This window comes from Heteronotia binoei, chromosome 15 (assembly GCF_032191835.1).
Source record: "Heteronotia binoei isolate CCM8104 ecotype False Entrance Well chromosome 15, APGP_CSIRO_Hbin_v1, whole genome shotgun sequence".
NCBI lineage: Eukaryota > Metazoa > Chordata > Lepidosauria > Squamata > Gekkonidae > Heteronotia > Heteronotia binoei.
In genome coordinates this window covers 60,302,649-60,328,713 of record NC_083237.1, presented here as the reverse complement: position 1 = coordinate 60,328,713, position 26,065 = coordinate 60,302,649, and the positions used below count along the sequence as shown (strand labels likewise).

Below are 26,065 nucleotides of genomic sequence, written 5' to 3'. Positions count from 1 at the left end.
GCTGTCCCTAGGTTGAGGGCAGCTTACAGAAAACATTTTAAGACGCACAGTTGAACAAAATAAGACCTAGAGGTACGGTGAGCCCATCTCAAGTCACAGGTCGCACCCAGCGGAGTGGACCCAAAGTAGCAAAAAAGGGTTTCAGAAGCCTCCCCCGAAGTCAGCAGAGATCAAAATCTCTCCATCCCCTTGAGAAGCCCGCTGCAAAGAATCTAATCCCCCAAAACTTCATCTGCCCACCAGGTTCTCCTTGATTTCTGCTGCAAAAGGCGGAGTGGCTTCCCTTCCAGGATTGTCCCCATGGAGGGAACTGGCCTTTAGCAAAAGGACCATATCTGGGGTCCTCTGGCAAACAACAGGTGGTGGTAACAGGGACACACATCTCTGGCCAACGGCAGAAGAGGAAAAGCTGTAAAAGGCAGCCCAACGCTTATCGGAGAGATCTCTCCCTTGGCCAATCAGAGGTCACCTCCCCTGGCACACACCCACCTGGCCGGCAGGTGCTTAAGACTACAGGGATGATCCTTGCAGTCCAGAGGAGAAGCAAGCTACGGGCGGTGTTGAGGCTGCTTTTGGGGAGGTTTCTTTTCTTCTTCCTGGTTTTGCTTTCGAGATCTTCCTTTCGGGATCCACCGAGCATGCTTTTCTGGCACAGTCAACCCGACCACTACTGGCCAAGTCCAGGGGAAATGTATCCGTGCTCCAGCAGCAACCTCATCAGGTGAGAGGCCTTTTTTTTTGCTCTGCCACCAGTGGGGACTTGGGTGTTGGGAAACCTCCTTCCTTGCAGGTTTTGAAACAGAGGCTAGATGGCCATCTGACAGCAATGAAAATCCTGTGAATTTAGGGGGAGGTAGCGGCCTCCTGGTGCAGAGTGGTAAAGCTGCAGTAATAAAGTGCACAATTGTATCATCCCCAAACCATCCCCCCCCTCCCCCAGTCCATGGAAAAATTGCCTTCCACAAAACCCGTCCCTGGTGCTAAAAAGGCTGGGGACCACTGCCCTAGAAGGAAAGAATCCCCTGAATGACCATCTTTTCGAAGTCGGTCAAATGAGTCCCCAGCTTGCTGGGGGGGAAGTGTAGGTGACTGGGGAAGGCAATGGCAAACCACCCTGTAAAAAGTCAAAACGTGATGCGACATCACCCCAGAGACGGAAACAACTGGTGCTTGCATAAGGGACAACCTTTACCTTTTTTATTTGTGAGTTTCCTGCATTGTGCAGGGGGTTGGATTAGATGACCCTGGAGGTTCCTTCCAACTCTGTGATTGGACAGGAAGGGATGGTCAGAAGGCGCCAGGGCAGTGACGGTAGCCGTAGACCTTGCTGATTGCACTGACAGGATCAGACCCAGCCCAGCGCCTCATTGCCAGGCAGGCTGATGCTCCTGAGAATCAGGACATGACGGTTCTGCCTTGTGGTTGAAGCTGGGAAGTGTTAAGAGGTGGACTGCTTCTGCACAGGGAGGTTCCACAGAGCCGTCGAACAAAATTGGAGTCCGGTTGGAGCCCAGGGGTGGCCAAACTGTGTCTTGGGAGCTCTTGAAGCCCCCGCTGCTCCATTGGCTGCCTTGGAGAAGGAATCTGTCTTTTTAAATCACTTCTCCAAGTCAAGCCAGCCAGTGGCTTGGAGAATGCATTAAAAGTTAAAGTTGCTTTCTTTCCACCTCTCTCCCCCCAATCTATTTCCTTCCTTCCTTCCTTCCTTCCTTCCTTCCTTCCTTCCTTCCTTCCTTCCTTCCTTCCTTCCTTCCTTCCTTCCTTCCTTCCTGTCTAGTGGCTCTCAAACATCTGATGCTTATTCGATGCGGCTCTTACGTTAAGCAAGTTTGGCCACCCCGATCTAAAATGTTTTGAAGCCATATACGCTAGCAGAATCATCACACCTTCTGGCAACGAATTCTATACCGATGGAAAGTATGGAATTATGGGAAATTAACCCTTAGCATCCAACCAGCTGTGACACCTCAGGACTTGGGAAACTAAGAGGTCCCCCTCTCCCTTCTAATCTCTCTGGGAACCTTTTTCTTTTTTTTCATCTCCACAGTTTTCATCACCTCTTTAGTCTAGAAGTTTCACCTCAAGGCATTTACACCAGACTTTCTCTCCTCCTTTTCTCACACTTCCTCCTCTGTTGCTCTCAGTCACCTTCTTCCTCCTTCCCCCAGTTAGGAGAGCCAGTTTAGTTTAGTGGTTAGTGCGGACTCTTATCTGGGAGAACCGAGTTTTTGATTCCCCAGTCCTCCGCTTGCAGCTGCTGGGATAGCCTTGGGTCAGCCATAGCTCTCGCAGAGTTGTCCTTGAAAGGGCAGCTGCTGTGAGAGCTTTCTCAGCCCCACCTACCCCACAGGGTGTATGTTGTGGGGGAGGAAGGTAAAGGAGATTGCTTTGCCAATTGCTTTGCCAAAGGAGACTGAGCCGCTCTGAGATTCAGAGTGGAGTTTAGGATACAAATCCAATGTCTTCTTCTTCTTCACTTTCCATGGAGCCACTGTAGGCCTGAGACACACTCCTCCATCTGAGGGTCAACCATACTCCTCAATCTTTGCCTCAACCGCACTCCTCTCCACAGGCGCCAGACGCATATCACAAATACTCAGCACCCAACCAAATGGAAGAGACAGTTTCTGTCTCTTAATCGAAGAGCCAGCTGGGGTTCTTGCCCTGAGAAACGCAAATCAAGTTTGTTCCAATCCAGTCAGGCCTATTGTGCCTCGGGGTGACATGGTGAGAAAGACCGCGAAGGTGTTAAGAAGAACCGAGGATCAGGTTTGGCAAAAGGGATTGGCCAGTAGGTGGAAATGGCCAGTCTAGGCAAATAGAAAAGGGTTATTGCTTCTAGGAACTGGGAGATATTTCCTTCTCAGTTATTCAGCGGGTTCAACTCTGAAAGGAAGTCTGGTTTGTGTAAAAGAAAATGGTCTTAGACACCTCCAGAGACAAAGGGAACTCACAGGGAAATAAGTACAGGAAGAAAGGAATAGCCTCCTGGAAACTAAGTAAAATTAATATTTATGAAGAGACATTTTTGCCGCAACGAAATTTCTAAGACAAAGAAATCTCTCACTGAGCTTTTATAAAAAATACTCTGTTCACAATCTTATAACCTGTAAATACAACAACATTTACCGCAGCTTTCCCATCCCCTGCCTATCCCTAACCCAGCCATGCCTGGGAAATAAAACTTATTTCAGACGGGGAAAAAGAAAGACCGTGAAGTACCCCAAGGGGCGCAGCTCCCTCCCAGCCACCGGGGCTGTGGTGGTGATGGGGGAAATGGTGTCACTTTCTGGACCTTTGCTGCCATGGAACATACCCAAACCAGCAGCAGCATCGGCCCAGGAAGGATCTGCTGCACCTTTCTTGAAGTGACAAAATTGGACGCTGCAGTCTCCCACAGACGCATTTCAGTAAAATAGTTCCCCTTAAGGACAGAGGGGCACAATTTTCCCAGTGGTCTGTGGTGTGACTGGAATAGGGTTGCCAATCCCCAGGTGAGGACAGGGGATCCCCCGGTTTGGAGGCCCTCCTCCTGCTTTAGTGTCATCAGAAAGCCGGGGGGGGAGGGAAATGTTTGCTGGGCACTCATTATTCCCTATGGAGACCGATTTCCATAGGGTATAATGGAGAATTGTGGGTACCTGGGGTTCTGGAGGGGCTGTTTTTTGAGACAGAGGCACCAAATTTGCAGTACAGCATCCAATGCCTCTCCTCAAAACACCCTCGAAGTTTCAAAAAGATTGGACCAGGGGGTCCAGTTCTACGAGCCCCCAATGAAAGTGCCCCTATCCTTCATTATTTCCAATGGAGGGAAGGCATTTAAAAGGTGTGCAGTCCCTTTCAATGTGATGGCCCAAAACTCCCTTTGGAGTTCAATCAGGCTTGTCACAACCCGGCTCCACCCCCATGTCTCCTGGCTCCACCCCCAAAATCTGGCTCCACCCCCAAAGTCCCCAGGTATTTCTTGAATTGGACTTGGCAACCCTACCCTGAGCCTGCTTCGGCGGGGAGGGCGGGATATAAGTACGAAGAATAAATAAATAAATGCTGGGAAGTTAGGGTTGCCAGGTCTGTGTTGGCAAATACCTGGAGACTTTGGAGTTGAAGCCAGGAGAGGGCGGGGTTTGGGGAGGGGAGGGGCCTCAGTAGGGTCCAAGGCCATAGAGTCCGCCCTTCAAAGCGGTCCTTTCCTCCAGGGGAGCTGAGCTCTGCCCGCTGGAGCTCAGTCATAAAAGCTGGCAACTCTATGGGAAGTCCACTCGGCTGAAAGAGAGTAGCTGAACCAGGGTTGTCCAGCGAGCAGGACGACGAGATCAGGAGGGCATTCTCACAAGCGTCAAGAAGGACGCCTCACTGACTTGATGGAAATGGGTGTCTTTGCGGGTTGTGATTGCACAGCGCAGAAAAATCACTTCCTGGAAATGGGCAACTTGTTGCAACTCTTTTGCAATTGGCAAAGCAGTCTCCTTTACCTTCCTCTCCCACAACATGCACCCTGTTGGGTAAGTGGGGCTGAGAAATTGAATTGATCTGTGGGCATCTGGGGCTCGGGGGGGGGGGTGGTGTTTTTTTTAGGTAGAGGCACCGAAGCTTCAGCATAGCATCCACTGCCTCTCCCCAAAATACCCTCCAAGTCTAGGATCCTAGCTGGCAGGATGCTCTTGCTGACTAACGCAGGCAGGTTTACGAGCAGGTAGGCTGATGCCACATCTTTGGGCAGGGCTTTATTTGTAGCAGGAGCTTCTTTGCATATTTGGCCACACAGCCCTGATGTAGCCAATCCTCCTGGAGCTTCCAGTAGGCACTGTAAGAAGAGCCCTATACGCTCTTTGTAGATTGGCTACATCAGGGGTGTGTGGCCTATTATGCAAAGGAGTTCTTGCTACATCTACACAAGGACAGAAAGAAAAACGCCGTGGCTCTTAAAAGGGAACATATGTTCTAGCTGGCATTGAATTAACATTCAAAGCGCATCTTTCCATATTTCTGCATTCGTGCACGGCAAGGACTTGGCGGCAGGAATCAGTATACAATCTGCTTGCGGACCAGCAGCCGCAGCTGCGCAAAATGTGCACTTTGCTGCCTGCTCGTGCTCACGGAAGCCGCAGCTGCAGCACACCTGTGCTTATGATGCCATGCAACCAAACACACCTGGATATATATATATATTTGCACATGCCTTTCTATACAAAGGTAGCATGCACAGGAATATTTCCAATGCAAGAACGATTCTGCTGCTGTAACTCATGAATGATTCCACTGTTAGTTGTAAAAACAGTGAATCTCCACCATGCACACCTCGTGATAGGGTTGCCAATCCCCAGATGGGGGCAGGAGATCCCCCGGTTTGGAAGCCCTCCCCCGGCCTTCAGGGTCACCAGAAAGCAGGGGGGAGGGGGGAATGTTTCCTGGGCACTCCATTATTCCCTATGGATGATTCCCATAGGGCAGGGGTGGCCACATGTAGCTCTTCCATGCATTGTGTGGCTCTTGAAGCTCCCACTGCCCTGTTGGCCAGCTTAGAGAAGGCATTTGTCTCTTTAAATCACTTCTCCAAGCCAAGCTAGCCGGCACCTTGGAGAATGCATTTAAAGTTAATGTTGCTTTCTTTCCACCTCTCTGTCCCTCCTATCTGCTTTCCTGCCTCCCTGTCTTGAGGCTCTCAAACATCTGATGGTCATGTCTTGTGGCTCTCAGACATCTGACGTTTATTCTATGTGGCTCTTAAGTAAGTTTGGCCACCCCTGCCATAGGGTATAATGGAGAATTGATCTGTGGGTATCTGGGGCTCGGGGGGGGGGGGCTGTTTTTTTTAGGTAGAGGCACCAGATTTTCAGCTTTACATCCAGTGCCTCTCCCAAAATACCCTCCAAGTTTCAAAGGATTGGAGCAGAGGGTCCAATTCTGTGGTCCCCCAAAGAAGGTGCCCCTATCCATTATTTCCAATGGAGGGAAGGCGTTTAAAAGGTGTGCGGTCCCTTTAAATGTGATGGGCAGAACTCCCTTTGGAGTTCAATTCTGCTTGTCCCAACCTTGGTCCTGGCTGCACCCCCAATGTCTCCTGTTTCCACCCCCAAAGTCCCCAGATATTTCTTGAATTGGACTTGGCAACTCTACCCCATAAGCTGTTGTCTCTTATCCCACTCTCTGCCTTGGTCTCTGCAGGGAGCCACCGCCTTTGCCATTCTTGAAGCAAGAGGAACCCAACAGCATTTCCACATCGGCTGAGCAGCACTGCCCTTCCTTCCAGTATGTGCTGTGTGCAGCCACGTCCCCAGCGGTTAAGCAGCACGAAGAGACCCTTACCTACCTCAACCAAGGTAAGGCCCAGCTGGGATGGGTTGAAGCCATGGAGTCTGTCTTGCCTCGATGCTGCCCCCTAGTGCTAAATATAAGGAACGCGCCCCAGACCACAAACAAGAGGTGCTTTTAGCCATATTGTGTCTAGGCAGATGAAAGTATTGTAAGAACTTTTTTTTTTTTAATGTGAGTTGGTCCAGGATAATTCTCAGAGAGGTTTAAAAAAAAAAAAGAATGTCAATAGATCTGCCCCTGAACCAATCAGGATTCTGGGCTGTTGGCTCCTTTGGTTTGAATCTGCAGGAATTTGTTTTTAAGAACATCAGAAGAGCCCTGCTGGATCAGACCAGTGGTCCATCTAGTCTAGGATCCTGCCTCACACAGGGGTCAGCCAGCCAGTTCCTCTGGAGGTTCAGCAATAGGGCACAGAGGTCAAGGCCTTCATAACAACATCAGAAGAGCTCTGCTGGATCAGACCAGTGGTCCATCTAGTCCAGGATCCTGCCTCACACAGGGGTCAGCCAGCCAGTTCCTCTGGAGGTTCAGCAATAGGGCACAGAGGTCAAGGCCTTCATAACGACATCAGAAGAGCTCTGCTGGATCAGACCAGGGGTTCATCTAGTCCAGCATCCTGCCTCACACAGTAGTCAACAACTACTGGAGGGCCAACAACAGGGCATAGAGGCCGAGGCCTTCATAAAAACATAAGAAGAGCCCTGCTGGATCAGAGCAATGGTCCATCTAGTCCAGCATCCTGCCTCACACAGTAGTCAACAACTACTGGAGGGCCAACAACAGGGCATAGAGGCCGAGGCCGTCATAAAAACATAAGAAGAGCCCTGCTGGATCAGAGCAATGGTCCATCTAGTCCAGCATCCTTTCGTACCCAGTGGCCAACTAGTTCCTTTGAAGGGCCAACAACAGGGGATGGAAGCTGAGGACTTCATAAGAACATAAGAAGAGTCTTGCTGGATCAGACCAGTGGTCCATCTAGTCCAGCATCCTGTCTCACACAGTGGCCAGTCAGTTCCTCTAGAGGGCCAACAACAGGGCAGAGAGGCTGAGGCCTTCATAAGAACATAAGAAGAGTCTTGCTGGATCAGACCAGTGGTCCATCTAGTCCAGCATCCTGTCTCACACAGGGGCCAACCAGTTCCTTTGGATGGACAACTACAGGGCATGGAGGCCGAGGCCTTCCCCTGGTGCTGCCTCCTTTTGGTTTTTTTGTCTTTAGGTGCCTCATCTATCGCCAGCATTAGAATGGGTCACTGTCAACGGGGAGAAAGGCAGGGCAGTTTTAATGGTTTAATAATGCATAAAGGAAATGTTAAAAATCCAGCGTGTTTTCACATTTCCAAGTTTCGAAATGTCATCCCAAAATGTGCCATTTCGGTTTTGGAATCAGCATCTGACATTTCTTGTAATCTCCCCCCCCTCCCACACCTCCTTGCTGCGCCTACTCAAAAGGCTGTTTCTTGAGTAATTAAAGGAATGAATGGGCATAAAAGGTCTTATGTGTTGTTGGAAGCTTACTACCGAATCCTGCCACTCCTGGCAAAGATTTCGATGTCTAAGGCTGAGAATGAATAACCGGAGAACAAAGTTGGAGTCTAGGGCAACCTTTAGGACTAACCAAGTTTTACTGTTTTAAGATGATGTATGGATGGTATATGGCTCCTAAAAAATTGGCAAAGATGAATAACAAGATGCCAGACAGATGTTGGAAATGCAAAAAGCATGAAGGTTCTTTCTACCATATGTGGTGGACTTGTGAAAGAGCTAAAATGTTTTGGCAGATGATTCTGCAAGAGATTTCTAAGATCTTGGGATATGAGTTTAACAAAGTTGCAGAGACTTTTCTGGTTGGGACTACAAATGGGAAAATTTCCAAAAGAAGATAGAACTTTAATCTGGTACTTGCTCTCAGCCGCTAGGACATTGTATGCGCAGTTGTGGAAGCAAGAAAAAAATACCAGAGAAATGGGATTGGATTATAAATGTTATGACATGGAGTGAAATGCACAAATTAACAAGAATATTAAGAGACTATGATTTAGAAGTTTTTAAGACGGAATGGAAAAAGTTTAGAAGATACGTAGAAAAAGAGTGGAAAGTAAAAGGACATTGGACAATCTTTGATAATGATTAAGTTTCAAAAAGAAGAATATAAATTTTTGTTTTAATAGTTAAGGGTACCTTTAAATATTTGCATTTTAAGTAAAGAACACCGGCGGGGGTCAAGTAACGGGGGGAGGGGTGGGTAGAAAGTAATATATGGGGTAGATAAAAGAAGCTTTTTTAAAAGATGCAAGATAATAGATTTATTACCATATGTTACCAATAAAATTGTTTTAAAAGGACTAACCAAGTTTTATTCCAGGTATACGCTTTTGTGTCGAAAGCGTATACCCAGAATAAAACTTGGCTGGTCTTGACTCCAACTTTGTTCTGCTGATTCCGACCAACACGGCAACCCCACCTGAGTAAATACCGGAAACATACATAGTCACTCACAAGAATGGGTTTAAATTACAGGTAGAAAGATACCGGCTGAATAGCATGAAAAACTTTATTACAGGAAGAGTTGTTCAACAGTGGAATCAGCTACTTAGGGAGGGGGTGAGTCCCCCCTCCCTGGCAGTCTTGAAGCAGCAGCTGGACAAATCCTTGTCAGTAGGGCTGCTAAATCCCCTGCGTCCTCCGGCGGGGGGAACCTCCCCTAATGCCGCCGGCCTTCATAAGAGTACCATAGAGTTTCCCCTCCCAAATTGCTAGAGCGTCCGGGAAAACCATAGAGTTTCCCTGGAAATGCCTAGAGTGGCCATGCATGCCATCACGCCGGCAACATCAGGGGAGGTTGCCCCCGCTGGCCCAATGTGGGCCAGTAGGTTGGGAACCTCCAGCATGGGAGACCCCCCGCTTGGCCTGGGGGCTTGGCAGCCGCACTTGTCAGGGATATTCTTGGCTGCTCCTGCATTGAGCAGGGGGTTGAACTAGATGGCCTGGATGGCCCCCTTCCAACTCTGTGATTCCATTATTCTGCCTGGAGAGACTGCATTCAGCCCCCCCTGCTGAAGCTCTGGGTACAGTTTGTGGCCACGTGGAGGACGTTCAGGGCACCCATTTCCATGCTGCCTAGAATTCCCCATAGGGAGTGCCAATCCCCACTTGGGGGCAGGGGATTCTCTGGTTTGGCAGCCCTCCCCCTGCTTCAGGGTTAGAATAAATGGGGGGGGGGGGAGGAAATGCCTAGAGCGTCCCTGCATGAATTCCTAGAGCGTGATACGTAACTTCTACGCAACGTAAACTCTATGGTACCATAGCGTTTCCCCCAAAATTTCTAGAGCGTCCCTGCATGAATTCCTAGAGCGTGATACGTAACTTTCAGGCACCACACGTGCCCCATGGCAGCAGAACTTTTGGGAGGGTGGGGATCCCCCTGGTGGCCTCCTTCATGTTGGTGGGTTGGGGCTAGGGTTGCCAATCCCCAGGTGGAGGCAGGGGATCCCCTGGTTTGGAGGCCCTCCCCCCGCTTCAGGGTCGTCAGAAAAGGGGGGGAGGGGAGGGAAATGTCTGCTGGGAACTCTGTTATTCCCTATGGAGATTTATTCCCATAGAAAATCATGGAGAATTGATCCGTAGGTATCTGGGGCTCTGGGGGGGCTGTTTTTTGAGGTATTTTATTTTTATTTTATTAATTTCATTTATATCCCGCCCTCCCCCACCTTGGCAGGCTCAGGGCGGCTAACAACAATCCATAAAAACACACCATAATAAATAAAACATTAGAATTACATTATAGAACAATAAAACATTAAAACATTAAATTAAAAACCAGTCTAGTAGATACAATTATACTGCGGTATAGATCTTTGGACCGCATTGGCGGATCTTTAATTACCATTTTTCCTTAGCAGTCCGAATATGCTGATTTAAAAAGGATGGTCTTGCAGGCCCTGCGGAACTGTTCAAGGCTCCGCAGGGCCCGCACCTCCTCGGGGAGTCGGTTCCATAGGGTAGGGGCCGCGATCGAAAAGGCCCGTATTCTGGTGCTCTGATATTTAACTTCCTTCGGCCCAGGGATAGTCATTAAGTTTTTCCCCGTTGACCTCAGTGCTCTCTGGGGTTCATATGGGGAAAGACGGTCCCTCAGGTAGGCAGGTCCTCGGCCATATAAGGCTTTAAAGGTAACGACCAACACTTTGTACTGGACCCGGTATATAATCGGCAGCCAGTGCAGTTCACGTAGTCCCGGCCATATATGCTCCCGTTTCGGGAGTCCCAACAACAGCCTGGCCGCCGCGTTCTGCACTAGCTGCAATTTCCGGGTCCGGCACAGAGGTAGCCCCAAGTAGAGGGCGTTACAGTAGTCTAGTCTTGAGGTGACCGTTGCGTGGATCACTGTTGCGAGGTCCCGGCGCTCAAGGAAAGGGGCCAACTGCCTTGCCCGCCTCAGATGGAAGAATGCTGACTTGGCAGTGGCTGCTATCTGGGCCTCCATCGATAATGAAGGCTCCAGTAAAACACCCAGACTCTTTACCTGGCGCGCTGCTTTCAATGGCGCACCATCGAAGGCCGGGAGAGCTATTTCCCTTCCCAGAGCGCCGCGACCCACGCATAGGACCTCTGTCTTCGCTGGGTTCAACTTCAGCCCACTCAGCCTGAGCCATGTCGCTACAGCCTGTAATGCCCGGTCGAGATTCCCTGGAGCGGGGTCGGGCCAGCCATCCATTAGTAGATAGAGCTGGGTGTCATCTGCATATTGATGACAACCCAGCCCAAACCGCCGGGCAATCTGGGCAAGGGGGCGCATATAGATGTTAAACAGCATCGGGGAGAGAACTGCTCCCTGGGGCACCCCACAATCCAGTATGCGCCTCTGGGACCGCTCGCTCCCGATAGCCACCCTCTGTCCCCGACCTAGGAGAAAGGAGGAAAGCCATTGCAAGGCCAACCCCTCGACCCCAATGTCGGCGAGGCGGCGCGTCAGTAGCCGATGGTCGACTGTATCAAATGCAGCCGACAGATCTAACAACATCAGTACCGCAACGCCGCCCCGATCCAGTTGCCGTTGGAGGTCATCCACTAAGGCGACCAGCACCGTCTCCGTCCCATGGCCCGGCCGGAAACCAGACTGACATGGGTCTAAGAGGCACCAAAATTTCAGTATAGCATCTAATGCCTCTCCCCAAAGTACCCTCCAAGTTTCAAAAAGAGTGGACCAGGGGGCCCAATTCTATGAGCCCCAAAAGAAGGTGCCCCTATCCTTCATGATTTCCTATGGAAGGAAGGAATTGAAAAGGTGTGCCGTCCCTTTAAATGTGATGGCCAGAACTCCCTTTGGAGTTCAATGATGCTTGTCACAGCCTTGATCTTGGCTCCACTCCTAATGTCTCCTGGCTCCACCCCCAAAGTCTCCTGGCTCCACCCCCAAAGCCCCCAGATATTTCTTGAATTGGACTTGGCAACCCTAGTTGGGGCCCACCAAACTGGAGGACTCCCCGCCCCCAACGGAAACTTTGCAGCCCTGGGGTGGGTGGGAAGGTGCCGATCTAAAGTTCCCATTCTATGCACATTTCCTCGGGAGTGATTTTTAGTAACAAATTCCAAAGAGGGAACTCTGGAAAGTCTAGTCTGTTGTGTCCAAACTCAAAAAGGAGTCTTGTGGCACCCGAAAGCCTCACGGATTTATCGCAGCAGAGGTCGCTGCGGATGAGAGTCTGCTTCATCAGATGCATGAAACGTGTGCTTGGCTGATAGATCTATGCATAGATGTGGACGAGTGAGATCCAAAGACAAAGAAAAGCAGTATAGTCCAGGGGCCACCAGGCTTTTCTTTCATGACAGCTACTTTTAATGAATGAAAACTACCACCCCCCCCCCATGTCTCCCCCTGGCCCTATCAGCTTTCTGCTGCAGATGAGAAGGGAGAGTTGTCCAGCTGTGAGCTACTCTTGGCAAGCGACTGGTCGCTCGTGATCAATAGGCCTTGCTGTAGTTTCTTACACTTTTCCAGCATCTAGTTGTACCAGCTATTGATGTTATAAACGAAACGTTTTGTACAAGTTCAATTCCAGGGTGTTTTGTCCCTCCCTTTAATTTTTCCGGCTGCCCTTTCAGACCACCCGGTAGGAATTCTGAAGAAGCTATGTAAAGAATTCAAAAGATGCCATTGTCTCTTTTAAGTTGTTTGTGGACACAATAGGTTTCGGGAGGCCCATTCAACACCGGTCGCTCCTGGCTAGGAGCAGGTCACACAACCGAGCGGGTCCGATCTGGGAGTCCTACCTGGCTGCGTTTGGACTCGCCTCTTCTTCCCGCCAGATCGCTCTTGATCTTGATCTTTTGGCCCTCAGTTTGCAAAGAATTTTTCTTCATCAGCTCTCTCTCTCAGGAGGGCAACTCCTTGAACAACTATTCCATGTACCTGGCAAAGAGGGCTTTTTTGTGCAGTCCTAGACAGACTTACCCCAGCCTGAGCCTGTTGGTTTCAATGGGCTTAGACGCCCGTCACTTTGTGTAGGATTGCTTTCCCACAACAGACTAACTGGCCAAAAGAAGAGATTGCTCTTGGAGTATTTCGCTTCAGACAATTTCTAGGCCAGTTAAAGTGGATACATAATAGTAGGATTGCCAGGTTCGACTCAGGAAATATCTGGGGACTTTGGGGGTGGAGCCAATGGACACTTCGCACTGGTCATGGAATCATAGAGTCGGAAAGGACCCCCAAGGTCATCTAGTCCAACCCCCTGCACAATGCAGGAAATTCACACGTACTTTCCCCTAAGTTCACAGGATCCACATTGCTGTCAGATGGCCATCTAGCCTCTGCTTAAGAACCGCCAAGGAAGGAGAGCCCACCACCTCCCGAGGAAGCCTGTTCCACTGAGAAACAGCTCTAACTGTCAGGAAGTTCTTCCTGATGTTTAGTTGAAAAGTCTTCTGATTTAATTTCAACCAGTTGGTTCTGGTCCTACTTTCTGGGGCAACGGAAAACAATTCCGCACCATCCTAGATGACAGCCCTTCAAGTACTTGAAGATGGCGATCCTATCACCTCTCAGCCACCTCCTCTCCAGGCTAAACATATCCAGCTCCCTCAACCTTCCTTCATAGGACTTGGTCTCCAGACCCCTCACCATCTTCATGGTATATACATACATGGGCACTTTCACACATGCTGAATATCACAGTTTCACCTCTTTGGTGACCATTTGCAAGTGGATTTGGCCCTTTCACATGGTGAAGTTTACTTCCAAAGTACACTGAAAGTGGATTGAAAGTCCGTTATTTAGTGTATGTGAAATCAGTGGTGAATAAGAAGCTGGGGGAAGAGTCTGGCTGTTTGTCCAAATGTTTCTCTGCATTCTTGAGAGTCCTCTTTTTCCCAGGGCAGTCTTACGAAATTCGGATGCTCTGTAACCCCAAGATGGGAGAGTTCGCAGACGGCCGCAAGATGCTGAAGGTGAGAGATGAGGAAGGAAGCATTTGACATTTTTTTTTTTTTAAAAAAAAATTGAGATACATAATGGCAAATTGGGCTTTGAAAGGGGGGGGGAGGGTTTCAGACTAATTCTCCTATTGCTGATTTGCTGGGCAAATATTTCAGCTTTTGTGGGTTTTAAAGTCAAATTTTGACAGTTTTCCTAATTTATGAGCGTTCTTGGAGGTAGTCATTTAATATTTGATTCGGCCAACTGAAATGGAATTCAGAAATTCCTAGCAATTGGGGTGGGGGAGCCTGGGGAAAACAGAATTTGGGGAGGGGAGGGAGTCTGTCGACTTATAATGCCACAGAGTTCACCTTCCAAAGCAGCCGTTTTCTCCAGAGGAAACTGATTTCTGTCGTCTGGAGATCAGTTGAAATTCTGGGAGATCTCCAGGCACCACCTGGAGGTTGGCAGCCCTAAAATGAATCCTGCTTCCCCTGTGTGGGAAGAATGCTCCTTTCCTCTTCTCCCTCCCCTTCCCTCTCAGAGCGTGGTGAGGGTGGTATTCCACGACCGAAGACTCCAATACACAGAGCATCAACAGCTGGAAGGGTGGCGGTGGAACCGGCCAGGGGACCGCATCCTAGACATCGGTAAGTGAGCATTTGCTTTGTTTTAAAGAACAGCTCGCAAATGTGGGGTCCCTAGACTCTGGTTGCCTAGTTGCAGGGCTTTTTTTTGTAGCAGGAACCCCTTTGCATATTAGGCCACACACCCCTGATGTAGCTTACAGGGCTCTTAGAACAGGGCCTACTGTCAGCTCCAGGAGGACTGGCTACACCAGGGGTGGAATTCTAGCAGCAGCTCCTTTGCATATTAGGCCACACCCCTCTTATGTAGCCAATCCTCCAAGAGCTTACAGGGCTCTTCTTACAGGGCCTACTGTGAGCTCCAGGACTGGCTACATCAGGGGTGGAATTCTAGCAGCAGCTCCTTTGCATATTAGGCCACACCCCTCTTATGTAGCCAATCCTCCAAGAGCTTACAGGGCTCTTAGAAAAGGGTCTACTTTAAGCTCCAGGAGGATTGGCTGCATCAGGGGTGGAATTCTAGCAGCAGCTCCTTTGCATATTAGGCCACACCCCTCTTATGTAGCCAATCCTCCAAGAGCTTACAGGGCTCTTCTTACAGGGCCTACTGTGAGCTCCAGGAGGATTGGCTACATCAGGGGTGGAATTCTAGCAGCAGCTCCTTTGCATATTAGGCCACACCCCTCTTATGTAGCCAATCCTCCAAGAGCTTACAGGGCTCTTAGAACAGGGTCTACTGTAAGCTCCAGGAGGATTGGCTACATCAGGGGTGTGGCCTAATATGCATAGGAGCTCCTGCTACAAAAAGAAATAAAGCTCTGTCTAATTGATTAGTACTTCTATATTAAGTGTCTTCTCAGATCGGTAAGCCACAACTGGGAATGCTGAAGGGGGGGGGGGGGAAGAACACAGAGCTGAATTCCAAGAGAATTCCACTTAGGAGAACTTGCTGAACAAACCCAGTCGAATTAGAATGTGAAAATCAGGGCCCAGATATTCATCCAACAGGGATGGTGCTCACCCCCTGGACCGCCCTAAGACATTTTCTGCCCCACAGTGTATCATCGGGGAGTTATGCACCTAACTGGTGTTCCCTCTAAGCTGAGTTAGTGTGAGCTAGCTCACAATTTTTTTAGCCTCCAGCTCACACATTTTTGTCTCCGCTCAGGAAAAATGGCCCTAGATCAAATACCTGGGTATCATCAACACTGGGGGTGGTGGTGGTGGTGGTGGTGATGGTTTGCAGTATAAAGATAGCCAGGGCTTTTTTTTTTGTAGCTGTAACTACTTTGCATATTAGGCCACACCCCCTGATATAGCCAATCCTCCTAGAGCTTACAGTAAGCCCTGGACTAAGAGCCCTGGAAGCTCTTGGAGGATTGGCTACATCAGGGCCCTGAAGATAGCAGCTCTCAGTTCTACACACCCCTTTCCCTCACTGAGGTTATAGAAACAATCACTTGTTTGGGGGAAACAAAATTGAGTCCCGGGGCACCTTTAAGATCAACAAAGTCTTATTCAAAGTATGAGCTTTTGTAGAGTTGCCAATCCCCAGGTGGGAGCAGGGGATCCCCCAGTTTGGAGACCCTCCCCCCGCTTCAGGGTCGTCAGAAAGCGAGGGAAGAAGAAGAAGAAGAAGAAGAAGAAGAAGATATTGGATTTATATCCCGCCCTCCACTCCGAAGAGTCTCAGAGCGGCTCACAATCTCCTTTCCCTTCCTCCCCCACAACAGACACCCTGTGAGGTAGATGAAGATATTGGATTTATATCCTGCCCTCCACTCCGAAGAGTCTCAGAGCGGCTCACAATCTCCTTTCCCTTCCTCCCCCACAACAGACACCCTGTGAGGTAGATGAAGATATTGGATTTATATCCTGCCCTCCACTCCGAAGAGTCTCAGAGCGGCTCACAATCTCCTTTCCCTTCCTCCCCCACAACAGACACCCTGTGAGGTAGATGAAGATATTGGATTTATATCCCACCCTCCACTCTGAAGAGTCTCAGAGCGGCTCACAATCTCCTTTCCCTTCCCCCCCCCACAACAGACACCCTGTGAGGTAGATGAAGATATTGGATTTATATCCCACCCTCCACTCTGAAGAGTCTCAGAGCGGCTCACAATCTCCTTTACCTTCCCCCCCCCCACAACAGACACCCTGTGAGGTGGGTGGGGCTAAGAGAGCTCTTACAGCAGCTGCCCTTTCAAGGACAACTCCTGCGAGAGCTATGGCTAACCCAAGGCCATTCCAGCAGGTGCAAGTGGAGGAGTGGGGAATCAAACCCGGTTCTCCCAGATAAGAGTCCACACACTTAACCACACTTAACCACTACACCAAACTGGCTCTGGGAGGGGAGGGAAATGTCTGCTGGGAACTCTATTATTCCCTATGGAGATTTATTCCCATAGAAAATCATGGAGAATTGATCCGCGGGTATCTGGAGCTCTGGGGGGGGGGCTGTTATTTGGGTTAGAGGCACCAAATTTTCAGTATAACATCTAGTGCCTCTTCCCAAAATAATCCCCAAGTTTCAAAAAGATTGGACCAGGGGGTCCAATTCTATGAGCCTCAAAAGAAGGTGCCCCTATCCTTCATTATTTCCTATGGAAGGAAGGCATTGAAAAGGTGTGCCGTCCCTTTCAATGTGATGGCCAGAACTCCCTTTGGAGTTCAGTTATGCTTCACAGCCTTGATCTTGGCTCCACCCCTAATGTCTCCTGGCTCCACCCCCAAAGTCCCCAGATATTTCTTGAATTGGACTTGGCAACCCTAAGCTTTTGTGTGCAGGCAGACTTCTTCGGATTTAATGAAATAGAAGGAAACTGTTCAAACTTATTGACGGAGGGTTGAACATAGGGTTGCCAATCTCCAGGTGGGGACAGGGAATCCCCCAGTCTGGAGGCCCTCCCCCCACTTCAGAGTCATCAAAAAGCGGGGGCGGAGGGAAATGTCAGCTGGGCACTCCATTATTCCCCATGGAGACCGATTCCCATAGGCTATAATGGAGAATTGATCTGTGGATATCTGGGGCTCTGGGGGGGGGGGCTGTTTTTTGAGGTAGAGGCACCAAATTTGCAGCCTAGCATCCGGTGCCTCTCCTCAAAACATCCTTTTTAATGAGCCCGCAAAGAAGGTGCCCCTCTCCTTCATTATTTCCAATAGAGGGAAGGCATTGAAAAGGTGCGCGGTCCCTTTAAATGTGATGGCCGGAACTCCCTTTGGAGTTCAATTCTGCTTGTCGCAACCTTGCTCCTGGCTCCGCCCCCAAAGTCCCCAGGTGTTTCTTGAATTGGTTTTGGCAACCCTAGTTGAACAGCAAATCAGCATGTAACGTGATGAAGATATTGTTTGGGGGGAAGGTTGTCTTGGAGTAGGGTTGCCAAGTCCAATTCAAGAAATATCTGGGGACTTTGGGGGTGGAGCCAGGAGACATTAGGGGCGGAGCCAGAAGCAAGGGTGTGACAAGCATAAATGAACTCCAAAGGGAGTTCTGGCCCTCACATTTAAAGGGACGGCACACCTTTTCAATGCCTTCCTTCCATAGGAAATCATGAAGGATAGGGGCACCTTCTTTTGGGGCTCATAGAATTGGACCCCCTGGTGCAATCTTTTTGCAACTGGGGGGGGGAATTTTGGGGAGAGGCACTAGATGCTATACTGAAAATTTGGTGCCTCTACCCCAAAAAACAGCCCCCCAGAGCCTCAGATCAATGCTTCATGATTTTCTATAGGAATAAATCTCCCTAGGGAATAACAGAGTTCCCAGCAGACATTTCCCCCCTCTCCCCGCTTTCTGACGACCCTGAAGCGGGGGGAGATCCCCTGCCCCCACCTGGGGATTGGCAACCCTATCTTGGAGTCTTGATCTGACCTTTTCTGTTTCATGGCCTACCACAGATATCCCAATGTCCGTCGGCATCCTTGAACCCCATATCCATCCTACATTACTCAACACTGTGGAATTCTTGTGGGACCCGACCAAGAGGACATCTGTCTTTGTCCAGGTGAGCGCCCGAGATGGAGAGAACTCCGGGCATGGCTGGGTTAGGAAATACCCAGAGATTGGGGTGGGGTGGGGGGGCGTGGAGCCTATGGAGGGGAGGGACATCAGCCTTTAAGATCAGCAACGTTTCATGTGCATGCACCCCAAGAACAGAACTTTGATGTTACTAGACCTGAGTTTGGTATAAGCTTTTGTGTGTGTGCCCACACACCTTATACCCAGAATATAACTTGGTCTTAAAGGTGCCACTGGACTCAAGCACCAGTTTCGCACTAGATCTTTAATCCTGGTTTAGCCCTGTCCCCATTCTACGCTAGAATAATAGAAACCAATTCTATGACTCTATGATTTCAGCGTAGAATGTCAGCTTTCAAACAGAATTAAGGTCAAGGAAAGGGCTTTTTTTTTGTAACAAGAACTCCTTTGCCTATTAGGCTACACCCCCTCTGATGTAGCCAACCCTCCTGGAGCTTACAGTTGGCCCTGTACAAAGAGCCCTGTAAGCTCATGGAGGATTGGCTACATCAGGGGTGTGTGGCCTAATATGCGAAGGAACCCCTGCTAGAATCCTATCTCTGGACCCTGTACTAAGAGCCCTGTAAGCTCTTGGAGGATTGGCTACATCAGGGGTGTGTGGCCTAATATGCAAAGGAGTTCCTGCTACAAAATAAAAGCCCTGGTTAAGGAAATCAGAATATTAGAGTCTAATGGTTCTGCATCTAAACGTTGAAGCATAAATATTATGAAATATACAAAAATATAGGGGCATTTATTACAAATTGAGTAAAAACATGTAATAAAAACAAACAGGTAGTCCCCTATGCAAGCACCAAGTCATTACCGACTCATGAGGTGACGTCACATCACAACGTTTTCTTGGAAGACTTTAAAAAAATACTATTTATTATAACTTTCCCCCAAAAAAGTTTCAAATAGTAACAAAAACATAACATACATGAATATCAAACACACAATAAAAAGTAACACTTCAATAACATAATAAATTTTCTTTAACTTAACATATAAGTCGCAGCGTCTGATATATCTCTGACATCTTCTATCATTCCAAAGTTATCCCTTTAGAAGAGAAAATTATTGCATAATTTATGTGCAATCTTCAATAAAAAGAAAAGTCTAAATATTTTTTTGGCAATGCACAAAAGTCATTTTCCTTCTCTGTTACATATTTTTGTTACGGGGTAGCTTGCCATTGCCTTCCCCAGTCATCTCAGTTCAAAATAAAATCATTTGTTAAACTTAGACGGAGGTAAGATTGTTTTATAATTATTACCTGTGGCCTAAGGCAAACATATAAATCAGAGGCCTAAATGTAGATAACTTGCTGCCATGGTTAGGTACACTCCCTTTGAATAATAGTTCAATTATGTACCTTTCTCTCCTGGTAGGGTTGCCAAGTCCAATTCAAGAAATATCTGGGGACTTTGGGGATGGAGCCAGGAGACTTTGGGGGTGGAGCCAGGAGACATTAGGGGTGGAACCAAGATCAAGGCTGTGACAAGCATAATTGAACTCTAAAGGGAGTTCTGGCCATCACATTTCAAGGGACGGCGCACCTTTTCAATGCCTTCCTTCCATAGGAAATCATGAAGGATAGGGGCACCTTCTTTTGGGGCTCACAGAATTGGAACCCCTGGTCCAATCTTTTTTGAAACTTGGGAGGTATTTTGGGGAGAGGCACTAGGTGCTATGCTGAAAATTTGGTGCCTCTACCCCCAAAAACAGCCCCCCCAGAGCCCCAGATACCCGCAGATCAATTCTCAATGATTTTCTATGGGACTAAATCTCCATAGGGAATAACAGAGTTCCCAGCAGACATTTCCCTCCCCTCCCCCCGCTTTCTGACGACCCTGAAGCGGGGGGAGGGTCTGCAAACCAGGGGATCCCCTCCCCCCCACCTGGGGATTGGCAACCCTATCTCCTGGTCAAAAGTTTTTTAGGTGCAGTCTGGAGTCAATCGTACGATCGTACAACAATACATTGGCCAAAACGCATTTGGTCAGGTACTAATAGTAATGGTAATACCAGGAGATCTCCAGGCCTCAACGGGAGAGAGGTCACTTCAGTTTAAGAAAGAATACAACCAAATGGTTGTAGTGACCAAAGAACAAAATAATAGGGACAAGTAATATTAACAAGGTACAATTACAATGTAATAACAGTAGTTATTCAACACGGAGTCCCTACGGGCAGGGGGTCGACTTGAAACATCCTGATCCGGTCACTCTTCACGCATAGGGTGCTCCTTTGGTAACAACATGCAACTACAAAATATAAAGGCCCCAGTCCAGATGGGAGTTCCCCCGCCCCGGAGGTTCCCAACCCGCAGGCCCACATTCGGCTGGCGGGAGAAACCTCACCTGGTGTTGCCGACACAATGACGTCACCCAGAAGTGATGTCATTGCAGCGGCAATGTCGCACAGCATTCACTCTAGGCATTTCTGGGGAAACTCTATGGTTTCCCCTGGATGCTCTAACCATTTGGGAGGGAAAACTCTATGGTACAATAGGTACCCTAGAAGTTTCCCCTCCCAAATGGCTAGAGCATCTGGGAAAACTATAGAGTTTCCCCAGAACTGCCTAGAGCGGCCGCCGTGCAATGTTGCCGGCGCGATGACGTCACTTCCGGGTGATGTCATCGTGCCGTGCGCACGAAGAAAGTCCCCCGCTGGAGGCTGCGAGGGACTTGACAACCCTACTAACGTTATTACTTTGTAATTGTACCTTGTTAATATTATTTCTCAGTATTATTTTATTTGGTCACTATAACCATTTGGTTGTATTCTTTCTCACGTGGATGTTGGCAACTTTGCTCTCAGCTGCTCTTTTCCCTTGTGATAGGTCCACTGTATCAGTACTGAGTTCACGCTGCGCAAGGGCGGCGGGGAGAAAGGGGTCCCCTTCCGCATCCAAGTGGACACTTTCCGGCCCAATGAGAAGGACGAACATGTGGAACACCTGCACTCGGCCAGCTGCCTGGTGAAAGTCTTTAAGGTAAAGGCGCCTTACCTGGTGGGAACTGGGAATCGAACCCAGTCCCTGGGGTTCAGGATTTGTTGCGCGAGAACCCTGGAGCAGCTCATCTCTCATGCATGCGAGTAGCAGGAGGCTGAGCGCAGGAGGAACAAAGAAAAGCCATTACTCCTCAGAGACTTACTTCTGTATAAGTCCGGCCAATGAATTGCTTAGCAGCAATGGATCAGACAGCACTTCTGTTTTTTCAAACTTTGTGTGTGTGTGTTTTTGTGTGTGTGCATGTGTGAGTGCAGGGCTTTTTTTTTGTAGCAGGAACTCCTTTGCATATTAGGCCACACACACCTGATGTAGCCAATCTTCCTGGAGCTTCCAGTAGGCCCAGTAAGCTCTTGGAGGATTGGCTACATCAGGGGTGTGTGGCCTAATATGCAAAGGAGTTCCTGCTACAAAAAAACCCCCTGATTCCAACTCTACGATTCTATGAAATGTTTAGAGTATTCCATGTACATTACATTTTAATCCTTACAACAACCCTGTAAAATGAGTCAGTGGTATCATCCAGGGCTTTCTTTGTAGCAGGAACTCCTTTGCAAATTAGGCCATACTCTTGTGTAGTCACCCCAGAGTGGAAGCGACTGGTGCTTGCACAGGGGACTGCCTGTTTTTTAATGTATTAACTTTGATGGAGTCTGATTTTGATGGAGGTCTGGAGACCTCCATTTGCAAGACCCGAGCAAGGCTGTTAACTAGGGGACATTCGGAGGACATGAATGCATAGGGTCGCCATAAATTGTAAATTAACAGTTTATTGGTTTTAAATCATGAAACAGTACAATTATATATAAAACATGAATACGTTGATATTGTCTAGATGTCTGCCAATATATATATATATATATGTGTGTGTGTGTGTATATAACACACACACACACACATTCATATATATATTAGGGTTGCCAATCCCCAGGTGGGGGCAGGGGATCCCCCTGTTTGGAGGCTTTCCCCCCCGCTTTGGGGTTGTCAGAAAGTGGGGGGAGGGGAGGGAAATGTCTGCTGGGAACTCTGTTATTCCCTATGGAGATTTATTCCCATAGAAAATCATGGAGAATTGATCTGCGGGTATCTGGGGCTCTGGGGGGGGCTGTTTTTTGGGGTAGATGCACCAGATTTTCAGTATAGCATCTAGTGCCTCTCCCCAAAATACCCCCCAAGTTTCAAAAAGATTGGACCAGGGGGTCCAATTCTATGAGCCCCAAAAGAAGGTGCCCCTATCCTTCATTATTTCCTATGGAACGCAGGAATTGAAAAGGTGTGCCGTCCCTTGAAATGTGATGGCCAGAACTCCCTTTGGAGTCCAATAATGCTTGTCACAGCCTTGATCTTGGCTCCACCCCTAATGTCTCCTGGCTCCACCCCCAAAGTCTCCTGGCTCCACCCCCCAAGGCCCCAGATATTTCTTGAATTGGACTTGGCAACCCTAATATATATATATAAAACATGTACTTCAAAGGAAGGTATTATAATACAAATAAAGAGTGCCCGCATTCTACCATAGGTGTAAATCATTAACAATTTTAGGGATTTCTTGTTGTCAGTTAGATATTCCAGTACAGGAAACCACATAGTATTAAAATTGGAAGGTGTTTCGCAGCCATCAATTGCATTAAGATTGTCAGTCAATTTTGCCATCATATAAAACTCCCAGATTTTGTTATGCCACACAGTAAGGGAAGGGGGTGATGTGCTTTTCCGGTTCCTCGCAATGCATGTTTTTTGCTGCAGACAATAATCATAATAAGACTCTGCCAAGAGTATTTAGGAGAGACCCAACCGTTTAAGAAAAGATGTTCTGGGATTGCCAAAATATCAACGCTTGAAGTTGGGGTCACCATAAATCGGAAGCAGCTTGATGTCATTTAACACACACACACACACACACACAGACACCTCCCCCCCTTCTATCTAGCAAGCTAGCACACACAATGCTTTTCCCCATGCCATCTATTCAGATCTTCCCCCTGTTGGCTTTTGTGTGCAGAGAATTACAGAGTTCGGGAGAAACGGAAGAAGGCCTGAGTAGGCTCAGCACATCCACACCTCTCACCAGGTCGCTGCATTGATGCCTTTATTTAGGGCTCCTAGAAACGAGATCCACTCCCAGCTGCTCTCTGTGTTCTCTCTTTCCCCGCAGCGGGGTGGGGGGGATCTCTGTGCGCTCACCTCTTGGTGGCACAAGGTCAGGCTTCAAGAAATGTTATGATTGGAACGCCAGATGTATAATTTGGGAGAAAGCGGTTGTGGGAGAAGGAGGAATCTGGATCAGAACTGAAGGGGCTGACTCTCCCCCATGACATTTCTGCTTTCAGAATCCTTTTTTTTTTTACTTCCAGGACACACAGTACTCTGGGGGAGCCATTTGTAATTGGAAAAGGCTATCCTGGGGAGTTAACTCCCACCTGTTCTCTCTTGCGCACTTGGCGCATGCGGTGTGACGATGTCACCTCGAAGCGACGTCATCGTGCTGGGACGTTGCACCAGGGACACTCTAGGACTTGCGATAAAACTCTGTGACGCCGTAGAGGGTTGCTGTGATTCCTAGAGTGTCCTCAGCATGATGACGTCACTTCCGGGTGGCATCATCGCACAAGGCACATCATATGGCGATGGGGCTCTTTGGGGGCAGAGATCCCCCCAGCGGCCGGCTCCCTGGTGGCAGATTTGGGGCCCTCCAGACAGGGGGGTCCCCCGTCCCCGGCGAGAGCTTGGCAGCTCTACTCCCCCCTTCCTCAGATTAGTCCTCCCTAATAGAATCATAGAGAGTTGAAAGGACCCTCCAGGGCAATGTTCCCTCTAAGCTGTGGAGTCTTGTGAGCAAAAATTCTACTTCGTGAGCTACTGGCATTAAAAATGTGAGCTACCGCCAAAATTACCTCACTCTAGGACCCTTTTCCTTTGAGCTGAGACAAAAATGTGTGAGCCAGAGGCTAAACGATTGTGAGCTAGCTCACACTTACTCAGCCTAGAGGGAACACTGCTCCAGGGTCATCTAGTCCAACCTCCTGCAAAGGTCAAGGTCGTCCCCTGTGCAAGCACCAGTCGTTTTTGACTCTGGAGGGATGTTGCATCACGACGTTTTCATGGCAGACTTTTTACGGGGTGGTTTGCCATTGCCTTCCCCGGTCATCTACACTTCCCCCCCCCCCAGCAAGCTGGGGACTCATTTGACCGACCTGGGAAGGATGGAAGGCTGAGTCAACCTCGAGCCGGCTACCTGAAAACCCAGCTTCCGCTGGGGATCGAATTCAGGTCGTGAGCAGAGCTTAGGACTGCAGTGCTGCAGCTTTAACACTCTGCGCCACGGAGCTCTTTTTGGTGCCGAAACCCGGGATCATATGGTCATACCTGATCATATGGGTGAAGGTAAAAAAAAGAAATCATGGCAACGGCATGAAGACTGGCTCCATACAAAAGCTGCTTGCCACTGAACGACCTTCACACAGCCACTTCTGAACAACCTTCACACAGGCAGCTGCACACTTTTTGAAGCTAGTGCTGGAGGAGGCTTTGCTCCCCCTCACTTCCAGGGTACTCATTTGACCGGCCTCGGAAGGATGAGAGGCTGAGTCAACCTGGAGCTGGTTACCTGAACCCAGCTTCCGCCGGGATCGAACTCAGGTCGTGAGCACAGAGCTCGGACTGCAGTACCGTAGGCTTTACCGCTCTGCACCACGGGGCTGCACAACCCCCTGAACAATGCAGGAAATTCACAACTATCTCTCCCCACACTCCCAGTGATCTCCGCTCCATGCCCAGAAGATGGCCAAAAAGCTCCAGGCTCCTTGGTCAAACTGGCCTGGAGAAAAACTGTTGCCTGACCCCAAAATGGTGAACAGCGTTTCCCTGGGCGCGTAAGAAAAGGGCCTCTAGCACTAAGCACTGCTGCGACCCTTTCCTGCCCTCCCAGGTCAACTGCAAAGCCCCCGAACACTGTAGTTTGAATAGCAGCACATCTGGAGAGCCAGTTTGGTGTAGTGGTTAAGTGTGCGGACTCTTATCTGGGAGAACCGGGTTTGATTCCCCACTCCTCCACTTGCAGCTTCCAGAGTGGCCTTGGGTCAGTCATAGCTCTGGCAGAGGTTGTCCTTGAAAGGGCAGCTGCTGTGAGAGCCCTCTCCAGCCCCACCCACTTCACAGGGTGTCTGTTGTGGGGGAGGAAGGGAAAGGAGATTGTGAGCCGCTCTGAGACTCTTCAGAGTGGAGGGCGGGATATAAATCCAATATCTTCTTCTTCTTCTTCTTCATCTGATTCCCTCCCCGTGCCACGGGCATTTTTCAGCCAAAAGGAGCCGACCGGAAACAGAAGACGGACCGGGAGAAGATTGAGAAGCAGTCCCTCCAGGAGCGGGAGAAGTACCAGCCTTCCTACGAGAGCACTGTGCTGACCGAGGTGAGAGCACCATGGCTTCCAGTCTCAGTTGCAGGGTCACCAGGTCCCCCCCTCCCACTGGTGGCAGGTGGGCTTGTCTGATCCAGGTGGGGAAACTCCTGGAGATTAAGAGGGGGAGTCTGGGGAAGACTGGGGCTTCCGTGGAGTGCAAGGCCACAGTCGGGTTGCCAGGTCCAATACGAGAAATATCTGGGAACTTTGTGGGTGGAGCTAGAAGACTAGGAGCTAGGAAAACCAGTTTGGTGTGGTGGTGAAGTGTGCAGGCTCTTATCTGGGAGAACCGGGTTTGATTCCCCACTCC

General features: G+C 49.1%; 1 protein-coding gene across 1 annotated transcript in view; it reads left to right on the top strand.

Moving 5' to 3' along the window:
• Positions 1 to 540: 540 nt before the first annotated feature.
• Positions 541 to 26,065, top strand: part of LOC132583985 (transcription factor CP2-like protein 1) — a 48,280-nt gene continuing 22,755 nt past the window's right edge. The window contains exons 1-7 of the mRNA XM_060255747.1: positions 541 to 721; positions 6,166 to 6,320; positions 13,691 to 13,764; positions 14,277 to 14,382; positions 18,217 to 18,323; positions 21,183 to 21,335; positions 25,654 to 25,764. Of these exons, the coding sequence (XP_060111730.1) occupies positions 639 to 721; positions 6,166 to 6,320; positions 13,691 to 13,764; positions 14,277 to 14,382; positions 18,217 to 18,323; positions 21,183 to 21,335; positions 25,654 to 25,764 (789 nt within the window). The 5' untranslated portion in view covers positions 541 to 638. The remainder of the gene's footprint in view (positions 722 to 6,165; positions 6,321 to 13,690; positions 13,765 to 14,276; positions 14,383 to 18,216; positions 18,324 to 21,182; positions 21,336 to 25,653; positions 25,765 to 26,065) is intronic.